The sequence below is a fragment of the Nansenia antarctica genome (assembly GCF_963989245.1).
Source record: "Nansenia antarctica genome assembly, chromosome: 8".
NCBI classification, from domain to species: domain Eukaryota; kingdom Metazoa; phylum Chordata; class Actinopteri; order Argentiniformes; family Microstomatidae; genus Nansenia; species Nansenia antarctica.
In genome coordinates, this window is record NC_137678.1 from 51916306 (window position 1) to 51929312 (window position 13007).

At 41.4% G+C, this 13007-nt stretch overlaps 2 protein-coding genes across 3 annotated transcripts in view; one reads left to right on the top strand and one right to left on the bottom strand.

Annotated features, from left to right (window-relative positions):
- Positions 1-1235: 1235 nt before the first annotated feature.
- Positions 1236-13007, top strand: part of tigarb (TP53 induced glycolysis regulatory phosphatase b) — a 23705-nt gene continuing 11933 nt past the window's right edge. Inside the window, exons 1-6 of one of the 2 annotated variants that reach the window (XR_013937626.1) lie at positions 1236-1307; positions 1911-1948; positions 2397-2518; positions 4624-4701; positions 5420-5530; positions 5795-6436. Coding sequence is in view for 1 of the 2 variants with exons in the window: in XM_080537859.1 (XP_080393985.1) it covers positions 1276-1307; positions 1911-1948; positions 2397-2518; positions 4624-4701; positions 5420-5530; positions 5795-6235 (822 nt within the window). In the remaining variant the exon portion in view is untranslated. Of the gene's footprint in view, positions 1308-1910; positions 1949-2396; positions 2519-4623; positions 4702-5419; positions 5531-5794; positions 6858-13007 lie in introns of those variants that run through there. The other variant, XM_080537859.1, reaches the window with a different exon arrangement.
- fgf23 (fibroblast growth factor 23) lies at positions 10151-11438 on the bottom strand (the record flags this gene model as incomplete). The annotated part of the gene is made up of 3 exons (XM_080537913.1): positions 10151-10591; positions 11017-11120; positions 11204-11438. 3 exons carry the CDS (start codon positions 11436-11438, stop codon positions 10151-10153), a joined length of 780 nt encoding a protein of 259 aa, XP_080394039.1.

Genomic DNA, 13007 nt, shown 5'->3' on the forward strand with positions numbered 1-13007 from the left:
ATTTCCATCAGCCTCTGCTATAAACCATATTCCATATTATACCTGGTGCTAAACGAGAGACAGGGCTATAGAACATGTATTTGGAAGACAAAAAAGCAAATCTATTTTATTAGTTTTATTTTTCCTACTTTTGACTTGGCAAATAATTGGCACATCTCGGATCAATCGATTTGGATTAAGTGGAATTAATTTTGTGAGGTACTCATTAAGTCATTTAGTCTAAGTTTTTGTAAGAATGTTTTTTTGTGTATCATAGTTCACAAAATGTGGATAACTGTGTGGGTTTCCAATTTGTTTCGATTCTCACCTCAGTAAACCACATTATGTACCTCAGAAGTGTCTGCTCCAAAACTTCTGTTAAATAAATTCGAGCTAAAAATAATGTGTCTGGTTTTATTGCGCTGTTGGTTGAGATATGTTCACGGTGAAATGTGAGTGAAATGATGACGAGGTCGGTGTGAGTGATGACATTGGCGATATTGGTGTTTTTATGCTGTAACTATGCACGATGATCCATGTCGGGGAGCTGAGATGAAGCTCAAAGGCACGAATCATTAAAGATGCAATGAAATGTATGTTCTTGACTGACTTCAACATAACTCACTCAAGGGTGAAAAGTTCAAGATGATTAATGTCCCTGAAATAATTACATAGATTTGTTTTTAGCAAGTTTTTGATGGTTTCTGTTAAGTTTTCAAATGTTTCCTACATTGAGCATGACAGCTTTTGCTGCTGCTGCTGATGTATAATCAAATAATCTCTCTCTATATAAGGCTAGGCTTGCTTTTATTAGCACACTGACTGTTTAGGCCTTTCAGCACCAGGGGGCGCAGTTGTTTGAAGTTCTATTGAAAGGCAATATCCTTTGTGACCTCAGGAGGGCGACTTAAGTCGTGCAACATGTCATCTTATTTTGTGAGTTCCCATGGTCATTTCAGATTTTCCCTGCATGAAGTGTGTGCGTGTGCGTGTGCGTGTGCGTGTGCGCGTGCGCGTGCGTGTGCGTGTGCGTGTGCGTGTGTGTGTGTGTGTAGGGGGGGGTTATCTAGTGTACTGTTGAATGATGACAGAGTATCAAGAAGACCTTGTGCAATGCCATTGGCCTGAGATAGCCGCGGCTCTTCTGATTGGCTACCATCACACCGTCGGAACGTTGTTGCCGCATATCCCACCAATCAGATTGTTTTACGAGGGGCAGGGCAGGCCTCTTTTTAAAACCTCTTGCCACGAACCAGGAAGTACCGCTAAACTGTCTTTTAATCTACATAGCTTAACATGCTTACATTTAGCTTGACAATCATCCGACAGTAAGTGAATATAATGGTTAAACGTAGCCTACTATCTAGCCTAATGTCTTTCGGTTTTGCACGCAGTGTGCTGCATGATTCTGTTCTGTCGGATTGAAGCACTTCAAGCAAGCAATGCTGTCATTCACCACCAATACAATACTATACAAAAGCGTTATCTAATCTGATTTAAATGATTTGTGTTAAACGGCCTTGTGATATTGTCAAGTGTCATGTCGTGACGTTAGAATTATAAGGTTCTATCTCCATTTTTGTCAAAATGTAGGTTTTTTTTACATAATCTGATCCATTAGGTGTTTATTAATGCCTGTGTGGTGTTATTTTAAAAATGTTGACATTTTTTAGTTAGTAATTAATAAAATACAAAGGTTCCATCTCACAAAACATAATGGAATGTAAAAACGTTGACGCTCAATATCTCTGAACTACCCTGAACGGAGATAGAACCTTATCATTCTAAGCTCACGAAGTGTCATGTCTTCCACATGGAATCATCTCCCAGTTGAACGCCTCCTGCTTTTCATTGATTCTTTTTGAATGAGATAATCTGAGCAGGCAAGGAGAGTTTTAATTTGCAGGACTAACTGTCATATCTATGTCCAGTGGGGAGACGCAATACAACAAGGACAAGTTGCTACAAGGTATGTTGAAAGTAAACTATAGTCCTGTAGCCTACCAAAAACTAACAACAGCAACAACAACAACAAAACTACTTATAATTGTAAATAGACAAATGACTCAAATGTACATTTAGCGCCATGCCATCAATCAGGCATCCTCTGCAGTTGTGTTTAATGTGGGTGCAACAACGAATATTTCATTGCTACTGAAAATAAACCCTAAAACTATCCGTTTAGGGTAGTTCAGAGATATTGAGCGTCAAAGTGTTTACATTCCATTATGTTCTGTGAGATGGAACCTTTGTATTTTATTAATGACTAACTCAAAAATGTCAACATTTTAAAAATAACACCACACAGGCATTAAACACCTAATGGATCACATTATGTAAAAAAAAAAAAATGGACCAAAAATGGAGATAGAACCTTATAATTCTAAGCTCACCACATGCTGGTCTTGTGCCACCAGGTCAGGGGGTGGACACTGTCCTGTCGGAGACGGGGCAGCAGCAGGCAGAGGCAGTAGGACGGTACCTCAGAGCGGTCAGGTTCCACAACGTGTTCGTCAGTAACCTGCAACGTGCCCGCCAGGTGAGTCCTGATGTCACAGTGTTCAGGTCATTTTATTTTGTTTATTTATTGGAAGGATCCCCATTAGCTATACCCATAGGCATGAGCTACTTTTAGTGGGGTCCACATTTTAAACATATATTACAAATAACATTTAGCATATAAAACATACTTTAAATTACAATATCAAACATTACAATATATCATACATTATACAATTTTACATTTGGCATAATATTAAACACTTAAATCTCTAGTTACATAAAAAATAGAACAAATTACAACCATGTTAGAGAGGACTACACATTTCCATCTACGGTGCATCACCATCTAGTGTCACAGGTAATGCCATCTTTGGGTATGGTTAGCTTAGGTTAGCTTAGGTTACTACCAGGAAACACACACGATAGATTACCTTCACAGCTTCAGATTCCTGTAGTCTGGCACACCAGACTGAAAGTATTGCGTTGGCTCCAAAGCCCAAAAAAGATATATGTTGCCTTTGTTGATTATTTCATCAGAAATCATGATTGCATCCAATTCCACTTCCAATTCCAGTTTTGGTTTCAGGAACTGGCCATTTTAAACTCCTTCAGTGTTAATTTAATTTAATTTAATTTTCCATTTAGCAAACGCTTTTAATCCAAAGCGATTTACAATTACAGGGACATTCCCCCTGGAGTAACTGAGGGCTAAGTGCCTTACTCAAGGGCACACTAGTAGCGGTGTGGTTTCAGGCGGGATTTGAACTCACAACCTTCCGATCACAAGTCCAACTCACTATCCACTAGACCACCACTACCCCTTAAGAACGAGTTCCCATACCGGGAGTCGAACCCGGGCCGCCTGGGTGAAAACCAGGAATCCTAACCGCTAGACCATATGGTGTTCTCCTAAACCATACCCACATACACTACCTTTTCCCAGAGAGCATTTGGAATTATATGCAATATGTCCCGGGAAAAAACTGAGATAGGGAAATCAAATCACTCAAATAATTCTTCGGAAAAAAAAGACCTTTCCATTGTTCCAACCTCTACCAGAATGATGGGAAGAAAAAAGTATGGAGAAGGCTTGGAACGGCTCATGATCCGACGCATACCACATCATCTGTAAAACACAGTGGTGGCAGTGTGATGGCATGGGCATGCATGGCTTCCAATGGCACTGGGTCACTATTGTTTATTGATGATGTGACAGAAGACAGAAGCAGACGGATGAATTCTGAAGTGTTTAGGGATATTCTGTCTGCTCAGATTCAGACAAATTCAGCAAAGTTGATTGGATGGCACTTCATAATACAGATGGACAATGACCCAAAACATACTGCACAAGCAACCCAGGAGTTTTTTAAGGCAAAGAAGTGGAATATTCTGCAATGGCCGAGTCAATGACCTGATCTTAACCCGATTGAGCATGCATTTCACTTGCTGAAGACAAAACTTAAGGCAGAAAGACCCACGAACAAACAACAGCTGAAGACTGCTGCAGTAAAGGCCTGACAAAGCATCACAAAGGAGGAAACCCAGCATTTGGTGATGTCCATGTGTTCCAGACTTCAGACAGTCATTGCCTGCAAATGATTCTCGACAAAGTATTAAAAATGAAAATTGTATTTATGATTATGTTAATTTGTCCAATTACTTTTGAGCTCCTGAAAATAGGGGACTGTGTATAAAAATGGTTGCAATTCCTAAACATTTCATACAATATTTTTGTTCAACCCCTTGAATTAAAGCTGAAAGTCTGCACTTCAATTACATCTCGACAGTTTTATTTCAAATCCATTGTGGTGGCATACAGAGCCAAAATTATGGAAATTGTGTCACTGTCCAAATATTTATCGATCCAAATGTATATGCTATTGTTGAAAAAGAGAACAGGGGTCAATGCTAAACAAATGTCCCAGGTGCCAAATTATATGAGAAATGTCACTCGGTGAAAGTGCTGAAATAATGACAACCTGCCGTTGTTTACATACGAGTGTCATCCACTCTCTAACCTTTTAGCTGACTTGGTGGGAAAAGCTTAAGAACTGCCATAAGAGGGGATGGGGAATTCTATTAATATTATATGTATAGTCTTGCAGGCCTGATTATCATTCATGTTTTTCTTCCTTTTTTCAGACTGCTGAATGCATTATGAGGAATAACACTCACTCCTCTGGCACTGAAATGGAGTTTGACCCCCTACTCAGAGAGATGGTACGTTTTGACCCCTTACTCAGAGAGATGGGTCATTTTGACCCCTTGCTCAGAGAGATGGTACGTTTTGACCCCTTACTCAGAGAGATGGGTCATTTTGACCCCTTACTCAGAGAGAGGGTACGTTTTGACCCCTTACTCAGAGAGATGGGTCATTTTGACCCGTTACTCAGAGCGATGGGTCGTTTTGACCCGTTACTCAGAGAGATGGGTCGTTTTGACCCCTTACTCAGAGAGATGGTACGTTTTGACCCCTTACTCAGAGAGATGGGTCATTTTGACCCGTTACTCAGAGTGATGGGTCGTTTTGACCCCTTACTCAGAGAGATGGGTCATTTTGACCCCTTACTCAGAGAGATGGTACGTTTTGCATTAAGCCTCATTATGGCTTTTACTGTTTTCTTTCTTCTTTTTTTAACATTCAAGTCATTTGGCAGACACTTTTATCGACAAAGCGACTTATAATAAGTCTGAATAAGTGAATATATATATCTCAGTCGTAATTAGAGCCTTCGATTAAAAACAGTGGCAGTCAGACACAGGGCTAGAGAGAGGAAGAGAACACGTTCAGGTAATGTATAGGGGGTGGAGAGGTTAATCAGAATGATGCAATGATGGTCTTTGCAATTTGAACACTCAAATAAAACCATCCTCACTCATTGTTTATATCAGTGGCTTCAATCTTCATATTGTTTATTGCGGTGGTTCCATCACACAGGGGTTTGGGATCGCAGAGGGACGGCCCAAGGAGCACCTGAAGAACATGGCCAACGCTGCCGGCAAGTCATGTCGTGACTTCACCCCTCCAGGAGGAGAGACCTTAGAACAGGTGAGTCTGGAACCTCCATACTTGGAAATGAAACCCTTGTTCCTGTGATTGGCTGACAGCCCACCAGCTCTGTTCTGCTCATCAGACAGCTGATAGAACATTCTATGTCCAGCAGCGCCACGCAGTGGTTCAACTGAGGCAGTAGTCCGTCCTGTTTGATGTTGATGGTTCAACACATGACCCTTTTTTCTCCACCTATAAGAAATAATACATTTCATAATATGTGTAACAATAATGTGGGTGTGTCGTTGTACCTGCGTCCAGGTGAGGCTGCGATTCAAGAAGTTCCTCAAGGCTCTTTACAAGCGGATGGTGGACGACCACGGCTGGCCGGGACAGAGCTGTCCCATCGAGGGGACGGAGGCTGAGGTGGAGGCGGCGGCGGCGGCGGCGGCTGGGCCTCTTCCTGTCTCGCCTGACGACGGCCTCCAGGGGGTCTCCGTCCACGCCCTGGTGGTGAGTCACGGCGCCTACATCCGCGTGGCGGTGCGTCACTTCGTGGAGGACTTGCAGTGCTCTCTGCCCCCCGGCCTGAGGATGTCCCAGGTGTTCTCGCCCTGCCCTAACACGGGCATCAGCCGCTTCGTCCTCACGCTGTCTCGCGGCGAGTCCGGCGGCGTGGCGCTCCTCTCCGCCGTCCGCTGCGTCTTTACCAACAGGAAGGACCACCTCAGAGCCAGCGAAGACGGCGATCAGAGGAAGTAGAGGGATGAATAGTAGAGGCCAGAGAAAGTGGAGAGAGGATTGAAGGAAAGGTCTGTGTGTGCAGTGTTTCTCTGTTTGATTCCTCATCTTTGTTTGACCCACTCGTTGAAATGGAGGCGGGGCCTCAAGAACATCTTAGTAGCTTAGCTACCCACTGCACCAATGAGGTGCCTTAGCACTACGTGACGTTAGAATTATAAGGTTCTATCTCCATTTTTGTCAAAATTGAGTTTTTTTTACATAATCTGATCCATTAGGTGTTTATTAATGCCTGTGTGGTGTTATTTTAAAAAATGTTGTTTTGTCATTTTTTAGTTATTAATTAATAAAACACAAAGGTTCCATCTCACAGAACATAATGGAATGTAAAAACGTTGACGCTCAATATCTCTGAACTGCCCTAAACGGAGATAGAACCTTATAATTCAAGCTCACGACTAAGCACGCACAACAATGTCATACACTGGGTAAATGATTTTTTTCTTAAACTGTCATTGAACCTTTGCAGTAGATTATGGCTCCGTGCAAAACTACTGTCACTGAATGTACTGTATACTGTACTGTATCTTGTGTGAAAGGCATTGACTGTCTTCCAATCATTTAATAGGCTAGAGATGTTGTTACCCTGTTGAGGTACTTGTCTAGTTGGTTACTAGTTAGTTAGTCTAGTTAGTAATACTGCACTTTGCCGCATCTTGTCATGTTTTTAAAATTGTTGAATTTATGACAGTTTACGTTTCAACAGACTGAGATGTGTCTGGCTGTGGTCCATGTTTAAATGCCTTCCTAAACAATACAGTCTTAGTGTCATTTTTACTTTGTTGCTTAATTTGTAAAATGTTCACATCCATCCATCCATCCAGCCATCCGTGGGTGCAAGTGGAGCAATCACAAACAGCACATACAGTATATCACCTTAGGAACAGGATGGAGGAGCGTGCTCCCATACCAGTTCACAACATATGCATGTCCATCCATAATTGTATCATGACTGTTGCTGATTTACTTATTAACCATATGTTCCGCTTCTCTGAGGTCATGTTCTCACATGAAAGTCCGAATCGAGACCCGGAGGCAAGTGGATGAGTTCGCAACATTGTTGCATAAATTATTTCTCTGATTTGCGTTCTCACAGCCCTTCATGTAAACGAAGTAACATACGCAATCGAAGCAACAGACGTGGTAGTTGATTGGTCAGAAAAATAGAAAATTGCCCGTTCGTCCCTCTCTTATCCAGATCAACACGCGTGCTTGTAACCGAAGCGAAACCACTCTTTTCAAGCGGAGCATCCGACGGGTATTTGCTCCGGGAGTTACTTCGAATGCGCGTTCTCACAGCTCCAAACGACGCAGAGCAAAGCGAACTTTATCCTAAACTCTGTTTCAAGTGAAGCAAATGTTCTAGTGAGAACACCCTCTTATTCTACTGATCCATACATGCCTGTACTCCAGGAGAATTGGTACACTTTGATCCTCAGAGCACAGACTGTACTTGTGTTTACCAATAACCTTATGTATAGACATTGCCATGTTATTTTGTCATTATTGTAACTCATTGATATTTTCATGTAAATCATGTTATGTTCAGCACTGCACTATTGAATTACAACCACAAGTCACCTCTTAAAATCTATTTGAATTGGGGGTGTTGGGGAGGGGGGGGGTGGTCGGCTGGCCCCCCTGAGGGGAGTGAAGGAGAGGACTCCTACCTACGTCAGTGTTTTCACAGGAGTTTTCACACGGTGTAAATTAGACCTGATACAAATCACTAGTTTCTTTATAGTCCAAGTTGAGCGTGACAAGAATAAGTCACAGCACCTGAAGGTTCCATTTACTGACCTGTGTCCAGATAACTCCAGGAACAACCAGAAGACCTGTTCCAAAGCCACCAGTGGCAGCATAAATATGTGAGGCGTGTTTTAAATAGAGTTTGCATGTGAGCCTACCTTGTATTGTACCTACCTGTTGATAAATGTGTTATACTGTTCGCAACTTGTAGCTATATTGCAATGTATTGGTATTTTGATTAACTACTAAATATTGAACAATGTATCTTATTGGTCTTGAACATCAAAGAGTACTTTTTTTTCTTTTCTTAGGGTGTTAAAGGCAATCAGGCTCCTCCTAAATTACAGGTCAGTCTAGTTAACCTCAATGTTACTCAGTTAGAGTGAAACAAAAATAGAATGAGGAAATGTTTATTTTTAGACTGTGACGATGACTCAGCCGGAACTCAGACGGGCCTGGCTACCTGTGAGGTGCAGAGGAGTAGGATAGGCTACTCACCTAATGACAGCAACGCCAGTGTGAGTCAATGTTAAACCTGCGTATGCGTTTAATGTAAGACAGATAGCTTCCTTTCACATTTACTTTGTACCTAATTTATGCTTACATTACGTAAGGCTTCAAAGGTAAGGTGGCTATGAGTGCACAATAGGTGAAGAAATAGGGTGAATTCTGGTAATCTGGGTCATTGGGTAATGTGGAACACCTAAGCTCCAGTATGTTTATTTCCTTTTCTAATAAAATAAAAAACGGAAAAACAAGTAAAATATAAACAATACATTTTTATTATAGGCTCCTTTCATTCTATTCTCACTCCATTGGTTTAGCTTCTTCCTACTGGAGCCTGAGGTGCCCCACGTTACCTAATGTCCCAATTACCCGAGTTTACCCTACCTTTTTACTGAAGCGTAGTGCCTTAAATACAGAATGACAAAATAATGAAAAACCAAAACAATCTAACGTTTTCTGTGTGAATGTAATTTATTCTTTTCCAATATTATCCCAACCAACTCTCACATACACAACACATCAATGACAAAATACGTTGGAAACTATGGAGCATCCACATAAATACCATAAATAACAATACATGAATGGATTTAAATAAATAAATACGTTTATATAGGCTTTGTTGCTTGCTGGTGGTGCCCAGCACCTGAAACATCTCGTCTCAAGTCGGAGAGCATTGGAAAAACTGCCTATTTTCACTATAAAAGTGAAACCCTGTAGTAGACCGATATAAATTAATTATGAGATAACACATAAGGAATAATGCCATTTCATACATATTGGACGTTGTGGCCAAATGTTGAGTTGACTGGTTTAAATTGCACATAGAGAGACAAAGACACGCGTGCGTCATTTGGTTGCCCGTGTAACGGTTAACCTAAATCATGAATGGAAGTCATTAGGGAAATTGAAAGCGCTGGGTTTAGTTGCTTATTGGTTTCACGTAAAATAATAGGGAACAATGACTTCAGCTGTCCTCTCAAACAACAGGTTTGACTTTGATTCTCAGTATTTCTTTTAGCTTGATTCTCATAAAAAACCGACTCAGTAAACAGAGCGGGCTAGGACACAGAATGTTTGAACTGAACTTAAATTAAATTAAAAAGCACTGTCTGAAACCATAAAAACAATATCTTCCGTTACATATTCCATAACTGGGTCTCCAAATGGGAAAACAGGAAAACGCACGCGGCAAGCCACTGTGACGCACGTCAGTGTCCGACAGCAGCGCGTCAACATCTGGTTAAAAAGTGTTTAAGGTTAAGGGTTTCTCAGACCAGCTGTAAAAGACCCAACGTGAACACACAGTCACACATAGCCCGCCGACACTATTTAACCAAAGTGTACAAATACAGACATCACGTGAGCTTAGAATGATAAGGTTCTATCTCCGTTCAGGGTAGTTCAGAGATATTGAGCGTCAAAGTTTTTACATTCCATTATGTTCTGTGAGATGACACCTTTGTATTTTATGAATAACTAACTCAAAAATGTCAACATTTTAAAAATAACACCACACAGGCATTCATAAACACCTAATGGATCAGATTATGTAACAAACTCAATTTTGACAAAAATGGAGATCGAACCTTATAATTCTAACGTCACGATTCAGTCTCTTCATCCCATTGTTCCTGTAATACGAGGGCTAATGGGGTTGGAGGAATGCACGTTCCAGGGGTCGTGGCCGGACGGGGACATGGGGGTCTCTCTGGAGACGTTGAGGACTCCGTCAGAGAGTTCAGCCTCCTGGTCCGTGTCCTCCTCCAGCTCCGGCACAGCGCGGGAGTCCGAGCCGTCCTCGGTCTGTCCGTACACCCCGTGGGGGTCCGAGGGGTCGACCACCCGGTTCCTCTTCTCCCGGTGCAGGAGGCGCTCCAGTGGCACCGTGTTCTTCTCCGACAGGAAGAGCGAGGTCTGCGGCAGGTTCTGACCCACAGAGTACACCTGCTTTGCCCCTTCCAAGTCAAGCAAGATGCCAGTCCTACACGAGAGGTACACGTCGCGGTGGTTCTCCAAAAGCTTGTGGTTAAAAATACAGTCCTCTTTGTGGCAAACAGGCTGTAAACAAAAAAATTAATCATTAAAAAAAATCATAAAATCATAAAATCATAAAATTATAATCATCGTGCACCTAAACATATGTAACCGTAGTGCAATATTCCCTAAAAATGAATTCAATTTTAACATCAAGTGAAGAAACTCAGAAAGGTATGGATATATTGATATATTCCTATGAATTAATCCCATCGTTGTGCCAAATAATCCTCGCAGAATCCTAAACGAGTACACTTCGACCAGATCAAAATTCTTTCAATAAAAAGTTGTCTGAAATCAGTGCGTAAAAACGCACCGTTTGGGTTTGACATGAGGGGCTCAAACATGAACAAACGTAATTCAAGTCCCTGTCGAGTCTGAAATTAAAAAAAGTAAATACAACTTGCATTTCAATAGATTAAAGTATGAAAACGTGTGTTTATACTTACAGAGCTAAACGAATTTCCCACAGCATCCATACACAAGTAACGGTTACTTTTTACGCCGAGTATCGCAACGCGGTCTCGTGTTTCCGCCTTCAATAATATCACACCTGTTGAAAGCATGGAATTATTCATATTAAATAACGATACAGGAGAAAATAAATTAAAACAAAAATCGCAAAACAGAACTTACTGTATGAACTTCGAAGAGTAGTTTTGCGCACATGCCCATTTAAACTGATCTCCAAGTAGAAGTTGTTAACGTCTGAAGACGTCTGCAGGTGCACGTATCTTCTCGGATTCCCCCAGTTGGATCCGAGGAGTGGAGATGGGTTTGGAAGACAATCCACAAGTCGAAGTCCCTGAAGCACAGCCAGTAAGAGCGCTAGGACTGTGTCCCTCATCCCCAATTTCTTGGTTCCTTCCATCTTTTTACTAAAAGAAATACTGACAAGAAAATTAACTCAAAAATATTTCGGGATGTGCTGTGCGCTCTGGTTGCAAGCTGTTTGGAAACTTCAGTTGGTCTGTTTTCCCAAAGTTTGAATACGGCTCTATTTAAAGGCACCAAGTGCCACTCCTGCTCACATCCTTTACTCGCCCCCAAAGCACATGTGTGGCTTTCGAGCGGCGGAAGGAAGGGGGGACCTTTCCAAATGTGTCTATTTATCTTGAAGGTATTGGTCAATAAGCATAGCAATAGCGTAGTCACATTGAGCAATCTGTGACGTGTCTTGACGTATACTGACAAACTTTACAATCATGAACCTTGGGTTTGGACCGGATAGAGTCGAGACTTACAGCCTATATAGAAACACGTGAATGTTGAGACGTTTAAATAAAGTAGTTTACCTGAAGAAAGGCCTAGTGTTGAACTAACATCACTTTTACAACTTTTTTGAAAACCGAATTCTGTTCAAGTGCCGTATGAAGTATCAATTGCTCATAAATTGCCTATAATGGAGAGCATTAAAATTAACATTTGCTACAATAGTAGGGAGCAATATTTCAGAGTAGGCTAGTTTGAAGACGCATTTAACACCACAATGACCTCATCCGGCTAGTTTGTTTAATCTGAATGAAATAATTCGTTAATGTGCCTTTTTACCATCACTTTACGCGCTGGTGAGCGGCACCTGCCAGTCTCACAGACAGTTCTATGATTCTCGACCTTCAACAGCAGAGGGCGCCATAATCTCATTTATCACTCAACTATTACAGTGGACTGTGCAGTGGCTCCAGTATGAATGAATGAATGAATGGTCTTTATTGTCATTGATATAGTACAGGTACCAAACAACGAAATTTGGGAGGGGGGGCTCCCCTGGTGCAAGGAAAAAAAAACTAAAAACAAGAAGGGAAAAGAGCTGGTTTACATAAATAAAGGCTATGTACACTATCCACTATACTATACTATACAAATAAAACACTGTGCTGTACTCTATGCTATGCTATACCTATTCTAACATTTCCTATTCTCTGAACCTTATGTACCCTAGGGTTGTCATATTGCAAATGACGCGCAGAGCCGCTGATGGGCTTCACAGAGCAGATACTATTCAATTGCGTATGATGTATGTCTGGACGAGTTGTATATGACAGTTGGATGGCACAGCAGATTCTAGTTCTTACCATCAATCATTTTATCATGAATATCTTAATTCAACTCCTGGATTTATGATACTTCCCATACGCCTTCTATATGTATATAGTAAAAGAATATGGCATATTAACGTTTTTTATGCCTTGACCTTGTCACAAAAGAATTGTGAACTGGCAAGGGGTTACATGGAGGGGATAGGTCTCTTTCCTGACACGACGTCATTGAGCAGTGCTCAGTGCATTGCATATTATTTGTTGAGTCACTCATTCCTTTCCTCATTATGTCACTCATTATGTGTCGGTCGCCTTTCTTAAACTCATGCAGGACAATCAGGGATGCAAACTGGCGATGGCCCAAAAAGGTGACACATTTTTTTGTTGTTGCCTGAAAACAA